Source organism: Passer domesticus, chromosome 13, assembly GCF_036417665.1.
Source record: "Passer domesticus isolate bPasDom1 chromosome 13, bPasDom1.hap1, whole genome shotgun sequence".
NCBI lineage: Eukaryota > Metazoa > Chordata > Aves > Passeriformes > Passeridae > Passer > Passer domesticus.
In genome coordinates this window covers 14,633,548-14,654,282 of record NC_087486.1, presented here as the reverse complement: position 1 = coordinate 14,654,282, position 20,735 = coordinate 14,633,548, and the positions used below count along the sequence as shown (strand labels likewise).

At 40.1% G+C, this 20,735-nt stretch overlaps 2 protein-coding genes across 2 annotated transcripts in view; one reads left to right on the top strand and one right to left on the bottom strand.

The window, feature by feature from the left end:
- Window positions 1-20,735, bottom strand: part of DOCK2 (dedicator of cytokinesis 2) — a 159,537-nt gene that overhangs the window by 54,891 nt on the left and 83,911 nt on the right. The window contains exons 28-29 of the mRNA XM_064387474.1: window positions 6,669-6,767; window positions 5,500-5,594 (exon numbers count right to left, since the gene is read on the bottom strand). Coding sequence (XP_064243544.1) covers window positions 5,500-5,594; window positions 6,669-6,767 — 194 coding nt within the window. The remainder of the gene's footprint in view (window positions 1-5,499; window positions 5,595-6,668; window positions 6,768-20,735) is intronic.
- Window positions 7,619-20,735, top strand: part of INSYN2B (inhibitory synaptic factor family member 2B) — a 29,889-nt gene continuing 16,772 nt past the window's right edge. Inside the window, exon 1 of the mRNA XM_064387475.1 lies at window positions 7,619-7,962. The gene's annotated coding sequence lies outside the window, so the exon portion shown is untranslated. The remainder of the gene's footprint in view (window positions 7,963-20,735) is intronic.

Genomic DNA, 20,735 nt, shown 5'->3' with positions numbered 1-20,735 from the left:
ACTGCAGTAAAACCCACCAGGCATCCACTCTGTTCCATGACCACGATGGGCAGCTGCCTCCCTTGCTGAGAAGATACCTGCTGCAGCCAGCACCTAATGAAGTGTTTAGATTCCTGGGAAGCAGATAATTCCAGGACACAGAGAAGAACACACAGAGCTGGTGCAGAATAAGCATCTTTGTGCTAGGGGGATGCAGGTGATGGCATGTGACATTGGCACAGGCAGGTGGAAGTGACTCTGTGCCAGGCTGGGAGCTGCCAGCAGAGCACGGAGGGATCAGCCACAGCTGGCAGGGAATTCTCCATGGGAGCAAAGCAGAGCCCGCAGGGAAAGCACAGCTCCTGCCTCTGCTCTCACCTGCCTCACCCCCTGCCCCAGGACTGTTTAATGGCATTTTCCTGATTACAAACACTGACTTTTGTACAGACTGAGAAAGACAATGAGGAAACAGAGGAGTCTGGATTTAATGGACAGGAGATACAAAATACTGAGGCATTATGAACCAAATACCTCAGCATGGGAAAAAACAAAAAAAAAAATATCTCTGATAGGAACTTTATATTAACAGGGAAACTGCATTTCAACAAGGGCATTTTTAGTCTCATAACAAAGCCCAGCTGTCCAAGGACACATCCTATCACCGTACACAATTAAATCAATGACTAAACAGTAACATTTGTTTGCACATGTTACAATACCCTTTGCACAGGTTATTTACTCTTTTCTGCAACTATGCTTAAAAGAATTTTCCTTAGACATTTATACTTCTTGCTTAAAATATTTTTTCATACATTACAATCACAAAGTTCTGCAATATGCCATAAGCCTGTGTATAAATGTATTCTGCTCCCCTGAAAATTCAAGCCCTTATAAAAACAACAGCTTTTCTATAAGAAGATGTTTAAATCAGTCAAAAGTTGCAGAGCAAAACAACATCAAAGAAAAGAGTTACTTGTATGCAGCAGATCAGCCTTCTAAATTCTGCCTTATTTGCACAAAATAAACCATAACACTGTCATCTGACCTTAGTTACATAAATGAGTCAGCTTCTAGGGTAAAACTAACCTAAACTACTCATCTGGGGGTTGGTATGTGTTGTTTGTTTGTTTGTTTTTTAAATATGTATGTTTTATTCCCACCAACAGATAAATGGAAGACTGAGAAGCAGCTCAAATATTTTAATTAGTTTGAGGTTTTTCTCCCTTTCAGCTTCAGTTCATTGAATCCCAGAATGGTTTGAGTTGGAGGGGCCTTAAAGCTCATTTCATTCCACCCCCTGCCATGGCAGGGACACCTTCCCTTGGGGCAGGCTGCTCCAAGCCCTGTCCAACCTGGCCTTGGACACTTATTCCAAGGCTGTGCTCAGGACCACACATACATACATGAAAAACGAGTTTTTCAGGAGCCAAAGAACCATTCTCTGGTCATCTATGAAAAGAAAACCCCAAAAAAACCCCAAGAAAACCCAGGGCTGGAATGCCTCCTGTCCTCTCTTGAGCAGAAGCCCCAGCAGCCCCTTGCTGGCACCAGGGAGGGATTTACTGTGCCTGCCTTTGCTGCCTGGCCAGCAGCAGGAGAGCTGGGAGAGCCCAGGCCAGGCAGGCTGGGGATGCTGAGTGCCTGGGGCTGCAGGTGACACTGATGTGAAGGCACTGTGAGCTTTGCCTGAATTAATAACAGCGCTCCAAGGGTGAGCTTCACGAGAGCCACGTCTGGAGGCTGTTACAAAGCAGTTCATCAGCAAGTAAGCAGCTATTTTTAGTATGTATAATGAAAGAAAATTGACACCAATTCCAGCTCTTTTGCCAAATACCTGCAGTGCTAAACCTTTCAAGTTAGACCTAAAAAGCACTCGGGAAGACTTGACTCTGACAGATGTCTGAAAACACTCAGATACACAGGTAATGAAAACATATTTTAGAAAAAGCCAAGCTACTGGTGTTAGAAAATACCCTTCAGTGTCATCTTGAAGGAGTTTTTTCAGGGAGTAGGATCTGACCTTGAAATGTGCTGGTGAAACCCTCTTTCCCTTTATTTTTAAATACCTTAAAATAATGTGGGCAAGGCTCAAAAACCAACTCAAATGGACATGCGAACAATCAAAGTGCCCACTAAGCCATTGCAGACTGGACACCAACCAAACTGATCCCAGGTATTAATTATGATAAGATCAAATACTTTCAGACTCCCTGTGAGGAATTACCATTTCAATTACCAGAAGACAGGGAAGGGATGTGAGCACTTTCCCTGTAGCTGCTAACCCTGCTAACTCTTCCTTTTACTCAGCGAATCTCACTCCCCATGCACTTCATGTTGACAATAAAGTACATGAATTTCCTGGGAGAAATTATATCTCTCTAAATTAAAATTATGAACAGCTGGAAGATAAACAGAGTATATGGTATTGCCTAAACCAGCCAAGCATTTCCCCACAAATGCCATGTACTTAGGAATTACTGCTTTTAATAAGTTAATAGCCAATATCTAAGTGTCATGAGTGGAATAAAGTGCACATACAAGCAGTTGTAACTAATAAGAAGAAAGCAGTAAGCAACTTTAATTAGAACAAAAGTTAATTAAATCCACCATGGAGGATCACAAAAACAACTCAGATATTATATCCTCATGACCTCAATCATGATGTTACTGTTTCCCAAAGTGTTCTGCCCTACCTAGCATGCTATAAAGAAGTGTTCTCTCCATCTTGCTGCTAGTGGAAGAGGGGGCGAAGAAACAGGACAAATAAAAGGTATTTAATAATTTTATTATTTCTTTCCTCTTCATTCTCTGTTGCTCATTGAATACTGCCTGTCACACACAGCCTCTGCCTCCCTCAGAAGTGCTTTGGGCTGAGCATGTTGGGAAGAAAAGAGCACTTTGTTTATCATAGTGATTTAAAGTAATTTGATTTGAATCATTCCAACCTGACACAGACAAAGCTCTATCAGTAAGTTTAGTCAATTAAGCTTCTACTCCAATTCTTTCAACTCTCCCACCAGAATTTCTCCTGGACGAGAATGTGCCCATTCTCCCTTCCTTTGGACGCTGTAAGAAGTCATTCTCTCATGTGTGCCCCCATCTATGCCAGACATCAAACTTTTAGCTGAAATCTCCCTGATATCATTCAGGCACTGCCTGGTTTTACTTCCAGACATCAGGAACTGGGTGTCCTGCTCAGCAAACAGGACCAGACCTGCAGTGCTGGTGATGTTCTTCCAGATTTCACATCTCTGTGCTGCAGTCCCTCCTACAGCAAAACTCCTCCAATTCCCACTTTCCTTGCAAGCCACAAAGCACTCAGGATCATGCAGGGGAGCTGCCAGGCTGTGCTGCACTCCCTGAGGGCACAAGGGCCACCAGCTGCACCCTGCCACTGCCCAGGTGACACCGCACACAGATGTGCCCCTCAGCCCTCACCAGGCTCTTTGCAAGTGCAGAAAGGGGAGACTCGAGGCAAAACACCTCCTCCAGGGAATAAAAACCTGCATGGAGCCTCCTGTTCTTAACAGGGGAATAGAGAATGCAAAGCTTGCACTGTGCTGGTATTTTTGTGTTTGGTTTGTTGGGATTTTAATTGTCTTTTCTTCTCTGGGTGTTATTACAAGAGACCTAAGCCTGATCCCCCGTGACTTTTTCTCAGCTACTCCTCTGGTTTGTGGTAAACAATGTTAACAAGACAAATCTAGAAAACTAAATTAGTCTTCAATTTATTTTGTAGAACATCCATTCCCTCAAAAAAACACCACAAGACCCAAAAAAAGAAAAAAACAACCCCAAATTTCTATAGAGACTGATAAAAAGCCTCCCTCTCAGTTGTTGATATAACATAAAATTAAGATATAAAGTAAGATCAATAACTCATTTCCTTATGCATTCCAGAGAACAGCAACATAATCAAGGAGTATAAACAGTGCCAACTCATTTTAGGTAAGCAATGTGTTTACAGGAGAACTATTAAATAGCTTCTAAATAATATTTTTTTAAATGCTGACTTATTTCTTTACAGAGGATAAAACTTAGAGCAACAAAACCTGCCTGGAACAACTTGTCCACAGAGTTCAGAGTCATTAGGAGGCACATGAACACAAATACAGTCCCCCAAAACAATTTTTCCTGTCAGGACGTAACACAATACAGACACCACCAGGTGAAGCTCCGAGCCCCAAAGACATTCTTTGACCAAGGACAGACACTTTCCACCCTCACAGAATAAAATAATCCCATACCTGTGGATAATGCAGGTGTCAACAGTGTTTTCTAGATAAGAGAACCAGTTTTACATATGAAAGGTTTGATGTGCTGACATGTGCCACATTATTATAGTCAGTTTAGTACTAAACTTATTTTTTAGAGTAGCCTTTGCTACATCAAAACTAATTGCAATCACAGCAGCAGCAAAATAAGAATGTGCAAGGAGTTAGAGTTTACCTGAGAGGCCAAGGTGGCTCAGACAAAATAAACAAGAGGGATGAAACTCCTGTAATGTACAAAATATTACCTGAATTTACACATCCAGCAGCACATCTGTGCCTGCCCACCTCAGAGGAGGGGGCAGGGATCCCTTCATGGTCATTAATGCCCATGAGTGACCAAGTGAGGCTTGGACACCTGACTTGAGTTCATTGAATCCCAGATTAGTTTGGGTTGGAGGGGCCTTAAAGCTCATTTCATTCCACCCCCTGCCATGGCAGGGACACCTTCCCTTGGGGCAGGTTGCTCCAAGCCCTCTCCATCTAGAACATAATCTTCACTTTTGAATCACGGAATGCAAAAAAAGCCCCAACCAACCTTTTCATTTAACATAATTCAATTCAAATCCTAGATTAAAACATATTCAGTATCAAAATCTGATATCACAACACTGTAAATTTTATTTACAAATCTTTTCCTCCTTTTCCTCACTGAGCGTTCGCAGGAGATGATCAGCTTCATTCAGTACCCTCAGTGCTCTCTTTTTATATATTAAGAAGTGGAAGAAATTCCACTTCTATGTAGTGAGTGTGCTTCTGTTCACTGTCCACTTCAATGTGTAACTGTGACATTCAATAAACAGCATCTGTGGATTAAGTTCATTCAAACCTGTGCACTTTTGACACTTAGCTCTTAGACCTGTCCCTCTGTAACTTCTAGAAAACTCAGTGTTACCACCATCTATATAAAACTAAAATAAAGATAGTACAGGTGACTGCCAAAAAAAGCAACACAATCCAGCATCTAAACTCAAAGTTTTCTTTGAAAACAAGAAGCCAGGATAAGTTCAGCAGTAAAGGTAACATCCAAATAGATGAAAAAGTAAGTAATTTCCCCTTTCCATTTTAAGTGGACTTAAAGGACAGTCAACAAGCTATTTAATGGATTGTTTCAGATGACCTTCTTGGCATTCCCCAGACTGGAATGATAAAGTTACCCTAGACTGCACTGAAAATGTCTTGTAGGGTATGACAGGAGTCCCTGTCCAGCAGCACAGAGAGCAGGAGCTCTGTGCTTCTCCCTCCTCACCTGTTCTGCACCATGCTCATGGCCATCCAGTCCGAGGGGTACACGTTCTTCCCAATGAGATCTTTGAACATTATGAACGTTTCCATCAAGAAGTCCTGGAACAACAAACTGCAGTCAGGCTGGGGCTGTGGGACACACCCTTGGAAGTGTTTCTGTGGGATTGAGGAGCCAACATGGGGGGTTCCACTTTGCTCTCAGTGAAGTCAAGAGAAGAACTCTTGGTGATAGCTCAGTAAATCTGAGATTGGAGCCAAAGTCCTGTAGAACAGCAGTCTCAGATTCCAAGTGGAATTACATTAATTACATTAAAGTCATCAGACAGGGCTCTTCAGAAAACAGAAGGCATAAATTAATGGAAAGAAAAAATTGTAGTACTTCTTGGTAAAATTTGATTTTTTTATGAATTAATCTCACTATGAATAAGAACTAACAGGCTTGAAAATATACAGGATTTTTTCATTATTTACTCAATTTAATCCATATTTAAAATTTCAGTTATGGCACAGCTCTGACTTTAAGGAAGGAAGGAAAGTGATCAGTTCTTAACAAGTGCAGATATTGCCTCCATGGACTAACAGTAAATGTAGATGTAATCCAAACCTGTTACCTGACAGCTACAGCAGAAATCTGAAAGGACACACATAGGACTATGGAAACCTTCTGGTACCATTAAATTATGGCAGAAAAAATTGCAATAAAAGGATGCACTACAAAAATAGGGCATGATTGCATTTAACTTCCAATGTTATTTGCACCAGGAGTAGACTCAATAGTGAAAATGGAAATGGATCACCGGGTATGAAGTGTGAACTAGTTGAGGATAAGATTGAACTAGTGAGGATAACTTTTGCTGTTGTTTTGTTGTGAGTTTATTCTTTTTCTTTTCCCCTTTCTCATAAGAGTACAATACAAAGATTCCCATTCTTATTCTGGATCATTACATCACCACCTCAGTGCCAGGATCAACAGAGAAATTTGTTTTCTTCCAAATTTCTGATTTCAGTGTTGTCCAGTGCCACCATTAGAAGAGAGAGGCAGTGCAATAACGCAGAGGCAAAAACTGTACAACAGAATTAATTCTAGGAAGAATCAGAAAAGAAACTCCAAAAACAATCTATTGATTTTTCACAGGAAATCAAATATTGTAACTATCAATACTTAGTACTCACCACTAGTTCTGAACTTGTCTGGAAAGTTTCAATGTACACTGAATAATGCTGGTCGCTCATCTGGTTTAGGATCGCTGTCATGCACGCCACAAAATGACTCTGAAAGCAAAGCAGGCAGAATCAACACATGTGGATTACTGAAGATATTGGATTGTACTCTTTCTAAAATTGAAGCATGTGAAACGCCTGAAAAATCCCTTTATGTATGTAAAAATAAATAATATTCAAGCTTTTGCCAGCTCAGATGAAAGAAACAAACTCAGAACTCCAAAAGGATTATTCAAAAGCTGCCTTGGCAAGGGACAGGCTCTTGTGAGAAAGCTGCATCATTAATGAGATACCACATGGAAATGCACATTGTGACAAGAAAACTTCTTATATTAAGTACAACTCACTATCACCTTAAGACTCCTAAAAGGCATGTGATGTCCCCTAGGATTCTTCTATTAGGAATTCATAGGAAGAAAATATGAATCAAAAAATTCTAATAACGCTATTATTCACAGGAAGAAATAGTGCAAGAAATGCCATTTTTCACATTCTGCAGGTTTAAGCAGCTGTTAGGGAGCTCTCAAACTTCTATAGAACATTATAAACTTCACATCTCAAAACTTCTTTCAAACTTCCTCGAAAGGAAGTATTTAGTCTTTCTCAATTCCTAAAGTCAAAATGCTGAAAGACACAACATGATTTCCAGCCCTGAGTTTTACACTGAGTTTTCAGTGTAAGTTACTGAAAGTCACAAAGACATTTCTTTCCCAAGCAATAATAGTGAGTTTAACGATTTGCACTTTTCCTTTAAGACTGAAAATTCCTCCTTATTGATTCCTTTTAATTTGCTGAAGTTTTAATTCCTGGCTTAACACCCAGCCTGCTTTCAATGCTCGGATTTCATTTTAACATTGCTGAGCGCTGGGAATGATTCCCTGGATGTCGCGGAGCCCTTCCAGCGCCGCTCGGTGCCACCCGGGCTCGCTGTGTCCCCACACCACGGTGGCACCCAACCATTTTGTCCCCGTTCCAGAGCAGGAGCAGTCCCTGCTCAGCTCTGCCTGTGACCACTAGAGGTCTTGTGCTTCCCTGCACGAGCTGCTCTCCGCTCCGTGCTGCTGGGCTTTATTTATTTATTCCTACGCGAGCAGAGCCAGCACACCTCTTGCATACAAAGAGTGAATTTACAACCCAAAGGAGCTATCGTACATTCTTTTGGAGTAACCTTAGTGCTAGTGAGAGCCTTGCCTACTTTTTAAGGCTAAGAAGACTCATTTTCTGCAGGTAAACCACAAGATTTCAGGTAAGAAATCGTGTGTTCTCGGGTACTGATGCTCTTCTAAAAGAAATGCTGGATTTCCTGCAGTAGTACTTCACTTTTACAGTTCTGGAGCAGACAAATTTTTGCTGTGGTGTTAAATTCATAGCTGAAAGGAATAATGAATTGCAAAGGATTTGGTACTGAAATTGTGTGGGGGTTTTCTTCTCATGTCTTGATTTTGAAAAAAGATTAGCAGCAGAAGTTCGAGAATTGACACGAAAAGCAGCTCGTATTTTTAGTAGTTACACATTCACCACTGAATGCCTTTCTAGACTCAAGTTAAATAATCACTGCTTGAAATAAGCAGCATTTCTTCACGAGCATTGTATAGATCTATTATGATGCTTAAGGGCAAAAAGACTTTAAGAAGGTTATTTCTTTTGTTAAAAGCAACTTCAAAAAATGTGTCTAGCTATGGCTGTGATTGTGGTACAGCACAAATGCCTTAGTGACAGGGTATGGTGAATTTAAATTTAACAGATAATATGCCTTGAAAAGAGCCATAAGCAAAGATTACATCTTGCTGGCCAGAACCTCACATCAAACCTGTCAAATTCACATCAGTTGGACTGAATGATAATAAAAAAGGTGTCAGTAAAGGCGGTTTGCTGCAAAAACTTCCTTCATCCTTTCCATATAACTGTAAAGCAGGGAAATACAAATACTGTTTGATCTTTAATCATTTTCTTGCCAGCAATCTCAACTATCAGAAATCATCTGCTAGCATCTTTATAGGTTTAAAGCTTGCCCCTCCCTCCTAATCCCCAAATGGCAGCAATGAATATTCGCTCCTCAGAGGCAGCCTCAGATCTGTGAGTGCCCCTGCACCCCAGCACTGCCACTCTCCCTGGCAGGACTGAAGGGTAACTCAGGGCTCTCCACAGCTCTGATCAAACCTGCAAATACCTCTCTGCATTCAGTGAAATTCTCCTCTGGGGTTGAAGTGCCTCTTACTGGAGTGTGCAAAGAGCACGAACTGCCTGTGAACAGTAAGTTCTGCACAAAGCCAGCTCTTGTGCCTGGCCACAGCCTGTGTGTTCACAGGATGGGCAGGAGAAATTCAGAATCACAGAAGAGTCCATTAAAAAACTGATTTCATTAAGTCAAATGTTGTACATAGGGATTGAATAGTTGGATAGAATAGACTAGGATAGAAAATGTTGTGGCAGACAAGGTGAATTTCAGGTAGACTCCTAGCAAATCATTTTAGCTGTGCTCAAGCTTGTTAGGATTTAGCCTGTGAATTACAGCAGAAAACTGATTAGAACTAGGTCAAATGTATAAAAAATAAATGTATCAAAGTAAACACTTTAATGCTGAGACAACATGAACAGAAAAAAACCCAGAAACAACTCTGCATGACTGTAAAGAGCTCTAATGAAATATTTCCCAACTTCAATACATTAATTTCCTTATGAACACAAAAGAATCCAAAACAGAAACAGCACTGAATTATATTTTTTAAATTATACAATTTCCTGTCAGACTTTAAAAAAATGTGTAAACAAATAGGGCAGTTGATAGTATGAACACTGCACTGCTGTAAGGAGCAGGAATATGAGTAAATAGGTGCCAAATGAAAATGAAACAGAGGAGAAAATATCCAGGAAACATTAAAATTCTCTCTCCACTTAAACCCCCTCATAATTAATGCCATATATAAATGAGATAAAGTGCTGGCTTTACTATAAACACTGCAAAGTAGTGAGTAAGGTGAAAGAGATGTTGTTTTACTTGAGTATATACAAAGGACACCAAAAGGAATTGCAGACTTGTTCTGTAAAACAACCAGGGCTTCCTAAGTTCAAGCAGGAGGAGGTGGAATCTCTGAATTCTGCTGAAAAAGTGCAGATTAGCTGTGAATGCAACATGTACAGGAAAAGAAACAGCTGAGGAACATCAGGATCATATGAGTAAGATGACAAACTTCAACACCTAGCAACTAAGCCCAGCACTTTATAATAGCAGATGGTGACAGGTTGCCGTAGTAACTTCAAATAGAGCAGCAGCACAAGGATGAGGCAAATGCACTGGAAAAACAACAGAAATAACATGGAATGAAGCTACATTTTGATCTAATCTAGTAGAAGGGTTTCAGTGGCTGCAGGGTAGGCAATCCTCATACAGATGCACTTGTGGAAGGACTCGGGGATATTTATTTAATGTAGGCACTTAAGTGGCATTTACCCTCATTAATAGAGCACTTTAGCAGCACAGAGCCTGAGTGCAAACACAAAACCACGTGGACATGCTCGTTTAGCTCCCCCTCACAAGCAGGGGGAGGTAAGGTGGCTCTGCAGCATCCTCATCACCTGTGACCCCACACTAATGATGGTTCATGTTTGATTAACACACGGCTTTCTGTATGGGCCAAAGAAACTGATTCAAACAACCCAGCATTCTTGTGGTGCTTGCAGCAATCATAAATTAGACTTAATTCTGAAGTCTCTTGTAGGATAAGCCAGAAGTTTCAAAATTCATTGCATGTGAGAAACAGTAATTGTAAAAATAACACCCATAAAGAGAGTGACCGAGAACTTTATTGGGCCAACTGCTTTGATTGGGTTTTTTTTTTTTTGTTCAGAAATAAGTACAAATGTCTTTCTGGAGGAAAAGTGAGAAATATGTCATCTTGAGTGTAATGAAAGAAAAACTAACCAATCAGCTATTTTAATCAAGTGTTAAAAATCATCAATATTTATGTTGTACCACAAGTCTGTTATTGAGAATATCTCCAAAAATACTGTCTTCACAGAATCATTGAGTCATCACAGCTGTTTCTTGTCATGAGCTAAAGAGCAACATGAAAACAAGTATGGAAGATGCTCAGTGATGCCACAAAGAACCACAGTAGCTTGAAGCCACAGCTTCTCAGAAAACCCATTAAACTTTGGGAACTGTGGCATATGTAGAGGTTGAGACAAACATCTTGATCATATTATGCAAATACTAAACAATACCAGTCTGAAAGGAAAAATAAGCAGAATTTCAAGTGAATTGCTAATGCAGTAGTTCTGTTTCTCTCCAGAAATAGATGTCCCTGCCAATGCATGTGCAGTCCTAAAATGTAGTGTTTCAGGCTGGAAAGGCACAAATACATAAACATTAGGACAGGCTGCTATGCAGCAACCTCGAGTATCCATCACGTGTGAAATGGGGAATAGCTCCCAATCCATACAGGCTTGGAGCCTGCCAATGAGCACATGGTGCTACTAAATCACTTACAGTAACATTCATCTACTCTTGGTGGGTCTGAGTTTTTAATTTTCCACTTTTACGTTCATTGGTTCTGTCTCCTTGTGTTTTATAGCTGACTGAACAGCATCCTGCTCCTGCATCTCACTGACAGCCTTGGATTTCTGACTGCAAACATGCTGGGCTCTTTTAGCTTGTCCTACCATTTCCTTTACAGTCACAAGATTTAGCTAAAAGGATGCACAACTATAAAAGCAGCAGACTACCAGGTGGAATAATACAGAACAATTTTGCAACACAATGACAGAGTCATTGCAGATGCTCTGTGTGATTTTAAGATTTGTTACAAGTTAGACAAACACAACAGTTTCAGTACTATTTCGTACAAGACTTTTCCATGCATAGATAAAAGCAATAAAATAGTGGTTCATGGTAGGACATAAAAGTAGCTTGATTTTCATGGAGTATATCCTTTGCCATCTTTGGGGTTTTTTTTAATACAGGAGTGTATTTTTAATATTGTACTGATTTTCCAGCAATATTCCAGAAAAGAAAATTTTTTATTCTCTGCAATGTTTTTTCTGCTGCTGGGTTCTGTTGTTTGGCTGGTTTTGTGCCATAAATCCTCTCCAGAATTTCTGCTACTGTCTCTGGTTGATATGAACACTCCACTGTAATTGATTTAACTTCTGCTGAAGTCTGTGTTCAAACACAGTTGTGTAATTTACTACTTTTCCTGTAATATTAACTTTATGTTCATCTTCAAAGCATATTTACAAATAAATTATGAATAACAATAATCAATGAGGTCAGAAAGCACTGGGTTGAGCTCAGCTGGTCAGAGCATGGTGCTAACAATGCCCAGGTTGTGGGTTTAATATCTGTATGGGCCATTCCCTAAAGAGTTGAACCCAATGATCCCTGAGTCCCCTCCAACCCAGAATATTCTGTGATTCTTCTGTGGTGCTGTGATCTGGAATGAGCAATCATTGCTTGGAAACTGAACTAGTCCAGAGTACAGTTATCAAAGACAAAAGGAGGATGTGTTTCACCTCCTCCCTTAAGCACTGCTGCCACACTCCTGACCTCAGCTCTGCTCCAGCAGATGAAAGCTCCCATCCTTTGCCTGCAGGGGTCTGTGCAGCTTTTCCCTCCTCCTCTGCATCCCACTGATTGCCTCCCACAATCTGCTGAGCCTCAGAAGGACCTTCCTGCCCTGGTCCATGGGACGTGCACTGAGACACCGCAGTGTCCTGGGGCTCTCAGGCTGCTCATTTCCCTGATTTCTTATCCAGTGCTGCTGCACTGCCCTGGTGCCCCTGAAGCAGCTGGGCAGCCCAGCAGGCAGAGGGTGCCTGGTGCTGCCCAGTGTCCCAGTGCACTCCTTCCAGTTAGAGAGGATGGGAAACACTGCACTACACACCAAGTACAGGCAAGGAATCAGATTAAAAATACCACCTGTGGTTTATTTACTGGACAAAGATTGGCCAATCTCTCCCAATTGAAAGGACTGGGAAGCAGCCTGGGAACTTGCAGGAGGTGATGGAGGGATTGGGGAAAGGGTTCCCTGCCCTGAGGTGCATTGTACAACAGCAGGAACCAACCCAGCCAGGGCTGCAACAGGAGCCTGCAGAGCAGAACAGAGCAGCTGCAAGGGACAGCAACCCTGGGGTCAAAAAGAGCAGAACGGAGCAATCCAAGCTCTTCAAAGTGCTGTAGCATCTTTTATTGCTAAGCCATGTACTTTAAATTTATACAATGTGAAGACAAATGCTTTGGATGATGATTCACTTCCTTAAAATGAAACAGAGCCACCTCCTGTATTCCCAGAACTATACCACTCTATTTGATTTTGTTCTTTTTCAACTGCACTTACTGAAGACAGAAAAATTAAATTAGATTTCAAGTACTTGATCAGAGATGAGACTAATAAAATATATTTGTGAATGGCTAAAACAAAGCTTTATCACAATAGTTCTGCTTAAAACTGTTGAAAGTCATTTCACTGCAGAAACTTCCTTTTTACTTTTAAATTGATCTTATGGAGAAAATAGGGCCCAATAAAAATAATTTTCCAACAAATTATGTTCATTACACTAACCAGTCTACTCACAGTGTTTGTTTAGGATTGATTAATACCAACTAGCAACTGTTAGAACAGTTTTAATTTGCATCTGAAATATTTTTCATATTTAGATGATATCCAGTAGGGGCTTTTATTAAGTTTTTAATTGTTTTGTAACAGTGGGCTCCACTTCTAAGCTTGAAAAAAATCTTGGAGTCTGATTAGCAGAGTAATGGGCAAAACCAAAAAATTCATAGCAAAACCCCAAATCTTTCTAAAGAGAGCTTTTCATATTGCATCTTGGGCAGGTTGCTTAATGGAAAGCATAGGGAGTTCTCCATGAAACAAAACCCTGTGGAAACACATGTATAAAGATGAAAGGATAAAACTTAAAAAATGACAGAATGTCTTGCCAATGGACACAATCTAAAACCTGCAGCCAGCTATGCATCCTCCTCAGGTGTGGGTCTCTTCAAGGGATGTCACTTATGTCCCAGTTGGTTGAATTTCAATTATAATGTAACATAAACAGGGAATCTTGATACTCTAATAATATACAGATAGAAATTTCCCAAATAGCATTGTCTGCATCAATTATTTGTGCATATGCTAATTGTATTTTTGAGGGAGATTCTAACACATTATCCCTGGGCTCTGGCAGAATAAGGAATACTCCTTTAATAAATTAGCACCAGCCCAGGGGCTGGATTCATTATATACTTACAACAGAAGTAGAATGAAGATGAGAATTGAAATTTCTTTGAATAACTAAATCAGGGATTATTTTAGCTCTTGGCTTTAATTGCCTTTTTTTTTTTTTTTTTTTTTTTTTTTTAATGAGAGAAAGAAAAACCATTTAAAAACCTATAAAAGGTAGAGAATTCCAGAGTGTCCTGGCTTAGGCTCCATCAGGAGTGTGACTGTCCCTTGCTTGCTCAGTCACTGCAATCCAGGAACCTCTGAATCCTAAAACCACCATAGGACAAGACTGAACTCCTGCTCCTGGCTGTTTGGAAAATGCACCAGGAGGGTAAAAGCCAGCACCTCTGCTCCCCTGGCATTAAATCCCTCAGACAAAAATGATATCCTTATTCTGAAATTAAAAGTTGCTCCCCAAAAAAACCCAAAACATAAACCATCCTCAGAAAAATGGGTGAGTATTGATGAAATAGCACTTTGTTGTAAGAGATCCTTCCCAAAAACAAATTTGGCTTCAAACAGTTTTCAACAATTTTCCAAACATGATTATCAAAACATTTTGTGGTGCCACGTCATCTGACCATCTGAACTCCTGAGGATGATGACTGTGTGCCAAAAGGACACTTCTTTGTGCTGCTTTACTGCCAAAATATTCAAGGCTATCTGCAGGGATTTATTTTTCCTCATCTCTAAGGTAGGATTTCATTCAAATAGATTGTCTTGCTAAGAAGCCAGGGTACCAACACCTCCTCCTGGACAGAGCAAACAGAAATAATGAGTGTAGGCACATGTTAGGGAATAGCAATCCTAGCAGGAAACAAACAAAAAGCAGGATCACATGCATATAAAAGCAAACTCGATCAATGAGAGTGCCAGAGAAATATAATCTGTTATGCCTCTGATATTCAGAGTTTGCATCACCTGAGCAGTCTTATCGTCTCTTGTTTTTATGATTAGTCACTGCAATACAGAGTGTGTGGGAGCATCAGTACATATGTAACAACACACACAGGGAAGAGGTGATGATTAGAAGCATTACAACCTACACCTCCACTGTATTTTCCATATTAGTGCTCTTGGGTTTAATAGCAGCCTCAGGACTGTGCTGCTGAAGCTGCTCAGAAAAGCCTCTTAGGTCGTGGTTGGTAGTGTCATCTTTGTTCTAGTCCTCCCCTGAAGTGCCACCAAAGGACCTGTTGGGAAGCAGGTTATTTTCTGTCCTTTTAGCTCTAGAGAGCTGAGGGACAGAACCAGCTGTGCCATCACACAGCCAAAAGAACTTCCAAGATATTTCAAGAGAGGTCTCATATTTTGACAACATCATTATGGTATGTTTTATATACAAATACATCATTATGGTATGTTTTACAAACAAGTTTTTCTTCCATATTAGTTCACATAAAGCCATTGAGCTGGATGTTCCTTTACAGCTCCCTAGACCTGGATCTGGTGATCTATTGTGTGGTTCCTGGTCAAGGACTCTCCAAACTGTGGCTGCAACATTATGATATTAAGGCAAGAGTCTGGGAAGCTGGAAGGACTGGAATCTAATTTTCCATTTAGATTATTATCAGTTTTCAAGGCATGTTCATTAAGAAGAAAAAAAAGTAACTTGTTCTGCTCTGTTTTTGTTTTAAAGGAAGTTGCTATTATTTTAAATCTTAAACCAAGATCCTAGACTGCAAAGCTCAGTTTCAGGAATCCAATAATGGAGAGTATTGTTTTCTTAAGTATTTCCCTTTAAATACAGATGTCTTTCTATTTAGAAAATATGAAAATAAAGCATTTACTACTAGATCAAGGCCATTTGTCTTTTTTGAAATGGTACTGTAATCACACAAGGTAAAAGTGTCTTTTACTTGATCTCGTCTTGGTACAAGTTCTTGACCTCCAAGACTGTTAAATACAAAGAACATGAAAATATTTTAGTAATACTTAGCAAACAATTACAAATCATGTATATATATAAAAATATATATAAAATTATATATATTAAAAAAGGTTACAACCAAATAGGAGAAGACCTAATATTGTTCATAAGTTGATTCTGAATGAATAAGGCAGTAGAGAAGGGGGAATTTGAAACACAGCAGCAGTAGTGGAGCTGCCTCAGCCCTTCCAGATGATCCCAGAATTGCGCCTGCCTGTGCTGCAATTAGAGAGTTCCAGGACATTAGGTTGGCCCTAGCAGGTTGTGCAGCTCAAGGCACAGATGCTCTGCAAGAACAGAGCATCCAAGCATGAAAACAGGAAACTAGTAATGTGGTCCCAGGGATTTGGGAGAAGGCAGACAAAGGAACTTGAACTTTGCTGAGTTGAAGAACACCATCCAGGATTTCACAGCAGTGTGTGGGGAGCAGGTTCTTTGGTGGCAAAGAAACTGGGAATGTAAATGTGCAGGATGTGGGCATGGGCTGGCAGCTGGCAGCAGCTGGAAAAACCCAAAGGTAGCCCTTTTCAGGTGATTTCCCTGCTGCTGCCTCCAAGCCCTGCATCGGTGGTGGCCCCAGAGGTTTGGGCACACCAGGGCTCCCAGACAGGCTAACAGGGGAGCAGCCTGGTGTGCAAACCTGTGGGACATCCGGGGGACATGCAGAGGGCATCAAAATAAGCCTTGTTAGTAACAGTGGGCTCCACTTTTAAGCTTGAAAAAAATCTTGGAGTCTGGTTAGCAGAGTAATGGTCAAAACCAAAAAATTCATACCAAAACCCAAAAGTCTTTCTAACAAAAATCTGCTAACAAAATTATTGCAACAGAATGTTGTGATTTTCTGGAAGCTCTTCACAAAACAAGTGACACCAGGATTACAAACATCTCTATCAACGTATGAAACTTATTGTTTTTAAAAAGGAAAGGTGTTCCCACTGAATTAGGTCGATTGCTATTATACAAGGATACTCATGCCCTCAGGCTGCCAGTTAGACATTCCTGCCTCATAACTCTTTTTCTGGACTTAGGGGAATAACAAAGCAATCTTGAAAGATTACACATGGCAACACTTCTGTGGGTTCTAGAAATTTTTTAAATGTGTTTAGTAGTTAGTTTAGTTTTGTTGTTGTTGTTTTTCATTATTATTTATAATTTTACAAGACAAACCAACCAACCAAAACCTGAAACACACACCTCATTTTGTGCAGCTAACATATTATATAATAACTCTAACCCAAGCCTCTCTAACAGCTTCTGGGTTGTCTGCATGGCTCAGCTTTGTGGTAAGGTACTAATTTGGTTTCTTGTTTAACTTTTTCTGGAAAACATTGGAAAAACTTCATGTCCAGTCATGTCTAAAGTGAGACACAGCCACACCTAAGTGCTTCGTGTTTTACTTGCCTTCTTAACTACTCAGTTTTACATTGCAGTATTTTGCTTGAATCACACTGCTACTTAACGAAATTAAACCTGAAGCTATTCCCAAGGAGACCTTTTACATTGAAATTATTCTTTAAAATAAAAAACACCACAGTTTTCTGAAAATAACCTCATTGCAGGGCCATTAAGGCAGCACAGTGCTCATGTGCAATAATGAAGGAAGGAAGTAACTTTTATAAAATTGCTGATATTTCACTAACAGGCCCTGGGAGATCATCCCAGGGATACAAAAAAGAAGAAAGGTCATCTTTGTTCCTGAGACAGGGCAGGCCATATTCCGTATTATGTAACTACTTCAGAGACTGCTCTTTTCTTCTCCAACTAGAGATGATACAATCATGTAAAATACTCAATTACTTGGGCCATTCTGCATTCTTATGCTTAGAAGAGGATCACAAAGTACAGGGAAAGTGACTTTAAGCCAATATTCACCTGCAATTAACTTACATATTACTTTCAAAGGACTTTACATATTTCAAAACATGAGGAACTGAAGTTGCTATTAATTGTACAGGATGCTGCATGTCTTCTGTCTCCTGTCTTATTTGAAATGAATTGCCCTCACTGGTGGAAAAATAATTTGAGCATACAAAAATTTCTTGAAGATACTTATTTCCATGCAGTCTTTTAGTTTAGGCTTATTGCAGTTCCCAAATAGAACTTCTGGATTTCTTCAAACTGCCAGCCTCTGACTCAACCCAAAGACTGAATAACAAAAACCCCAACCCTGAGTGACAAGCAGGTGCCACACAGTTCAGAACACTGCAGATTTATTAGACGAATCATCAATTATTAATTTCTCTATCTAAGTATAACTTGGTAAGCTAAAAATAAAATCTGAATTTATACAAGATATAAAATCAGTTATAAGGTACCAATACTAAGAAATAACTGAAATGGGAAAGGCAAGGAAACAAACAGCTTTTGTTTTGCCCTTGACATCACTGGGACATGAACTTGTGCTGCCCAGAGAAGCTGTTCATTACTTCAGCAAGGTTCAGAGCCCTTGGAGTGTCCAGAGATGTTCATCTTCCTTCAGTGACCAGCAGTAGGTCACCAAAGGGTCACCTCCCTCCCTCTGTGGTGCCATCTTAGAAACTCCACAAGCTGAAGCATCACCTTTCCCAAGAGGAGACTGAAGTGTTTATCTACACTTTGTGATTTATTTTTGTAAACCACGATTGCACCTTTGCTCTTTGGACACATTCCAGGACAGAGCAGACAGAAGATCCATGATTCTGAATGTGCCCAGCAGGACAGAAATGTATCTGGGGTACTTTAGTGTGTTACTAGATCACTTTCTCTTCCCATCTCAACAACAAATTGTGTCACCATCTCACTTTTTCTGCCATGGGTTGAATTCCTTTCAAATACAAGGATTATCTCACTACATGCACTAGTTCCTCCTCCAAGACCTCACAGTTTCACAGAATTTCCTTCATTCTCTGTTTCTGTAGGAGTTCTGCTCTGTGCCAAAGAACCCCAGCCACTGAAACTCAGCCCCTAACTGGGGGTGTTGTACCTCAAACTGCAGAGTCTCTACATGGAGAGTTTAGAGATTTAAGAAATTATTTACATTGATATTTCTTGAATATTAAGAAATAACAAAGATTATCAAGAATAAGTCCTGAATAGAGAGAATCAATTAGTTACAAGGTTGATAAAAAAACCTATAAATTTATTCTTTTAAGGTTTTTTTAAGATGTCACCTAAGCCCTTCAGTCATCAGGGGCATTTGAGTTCCAGCCATGTCTAGTCCCTTTGTAACTCAGATTGTTTCCAACTTCATGAGAAACTATACAAGCTTTGGATAAAGAAGAAACACACATTTTCTTTTAAATACCAGGAGAAAAAGTTGCTAGGCATTTTTTTGAATGTTCCATCTTTCAACATTCCTCAGCACCTGTTAGCACTGAGACAATTTTAGCTTTCATAATCTGCCCCAAACCAGCAGTAACCACCAAAAAAAAGTAAAAATAAAAGAATATTATTCAAATAAAGTGTGAAGAACAAATTAGCCAGTTGCTTGTCTTATCCCAGTGGGACAAGTTTTGACTGAATTTTTATTCTATTGCTTTGAAGAAAAAACAGTATCTAGCCATAAATATTCTAATAATATAAAATAATGCTGCACATGGCAATAATGCTGTAACTTAGAATGGGTGTCTCTGTCAAAGCATGAGCTGCAGAGAAACTTTCATTTTCCTGGTGCTCCTTATGTGGGGAGTGGTGCCAAGCCTGGAGAGCAATTGTAAGGCTACATTATTTTTCAGGCTATAAATAATTAACTGAAGTGGGATTCTTTCAAATCCTCTCCTCACAAAAAGCAAGGCTTTTCAAAAGCAAGTTCTCTCCACCTTTAGAAAAGGTAGTCAGGCAATAATGATGCTACAATTCTAAAGGCCCCTGCCCTGCATAATAACAATCTGTGCACTTCTCAAACAACATTAGGCTGCATTCTGTTTAAATATACAGGGCAGAAGTGGTGTATAAATTGACAGAATAAAGTCACAGAGAATTATGGAGAAGTTGGTGAAGCAGACTTAAAACACAACTCTAAAATCTACCTTTACAATGCTCATAAAAGAGAATAAACCTTTCTCATGGATTTAAAGAGAAGTACTGCACAACAGAGCAGACACAAGTAAAACATGGGGCCTGTGTGGTCCCTTCCATTATTCTGCTGCAACATGAAGCTGCTGAGTTGTTAAATAGACAGTCATGATACCGAGTGCTGTGTACTTGTAAGTGTTATAAATCTGAGCTATGAATTTCCTTAATGCCTTCACTATTTTTGATATGAAACAGAACTAAAATTTACAACTGCAAAGTCAGAAGAAGAGAACAAAGATTTATCATGCAATTCTCCTTCATTTAATTGTAACCCCTCAAAATACATGTGACTCAACTCTCCAACATCAGCAGGCTGGTGTACCTTGATATAAAATTACTTATAGCAGAGATTCAAAATAAACAGAGGTTTCTCTCTTGCTCCACTCCTCACTAATCTCCCTCCAGAATGGATAATTCTGGCTCCTGACAGGTTTAGGATGGAATGAAACAGAACCCACACAAGAACCTGAACTACCGACCTCATTGCCAATCATACCACAGCTCCACTTTGCAAACATTCCAAGAGATGTGCCAAGGCATCAGCCTGAGTGAGCAGACTACACTGCAGGGTGATACAGCCTGAGAAATCTTCCTCTGCCACTGAAAACAGCCGTGGCCAAAAGTGAGCAGAGATTTTCCCAGAGGAGTCCCCAGCTCCTTGTATCCCAACCTCCATTTCTCCTCCACCTGTAGCTTTTTGTGCCAGAATTTGGGAGCCTGTGGGAAGTGCCAGTCTCTGCAGACACCCTGCCAAAGCCAATAAACACAATTCCAGTCTCTCCTGCTCTTGCTGTCAGCCAGTGGCTGCTAACC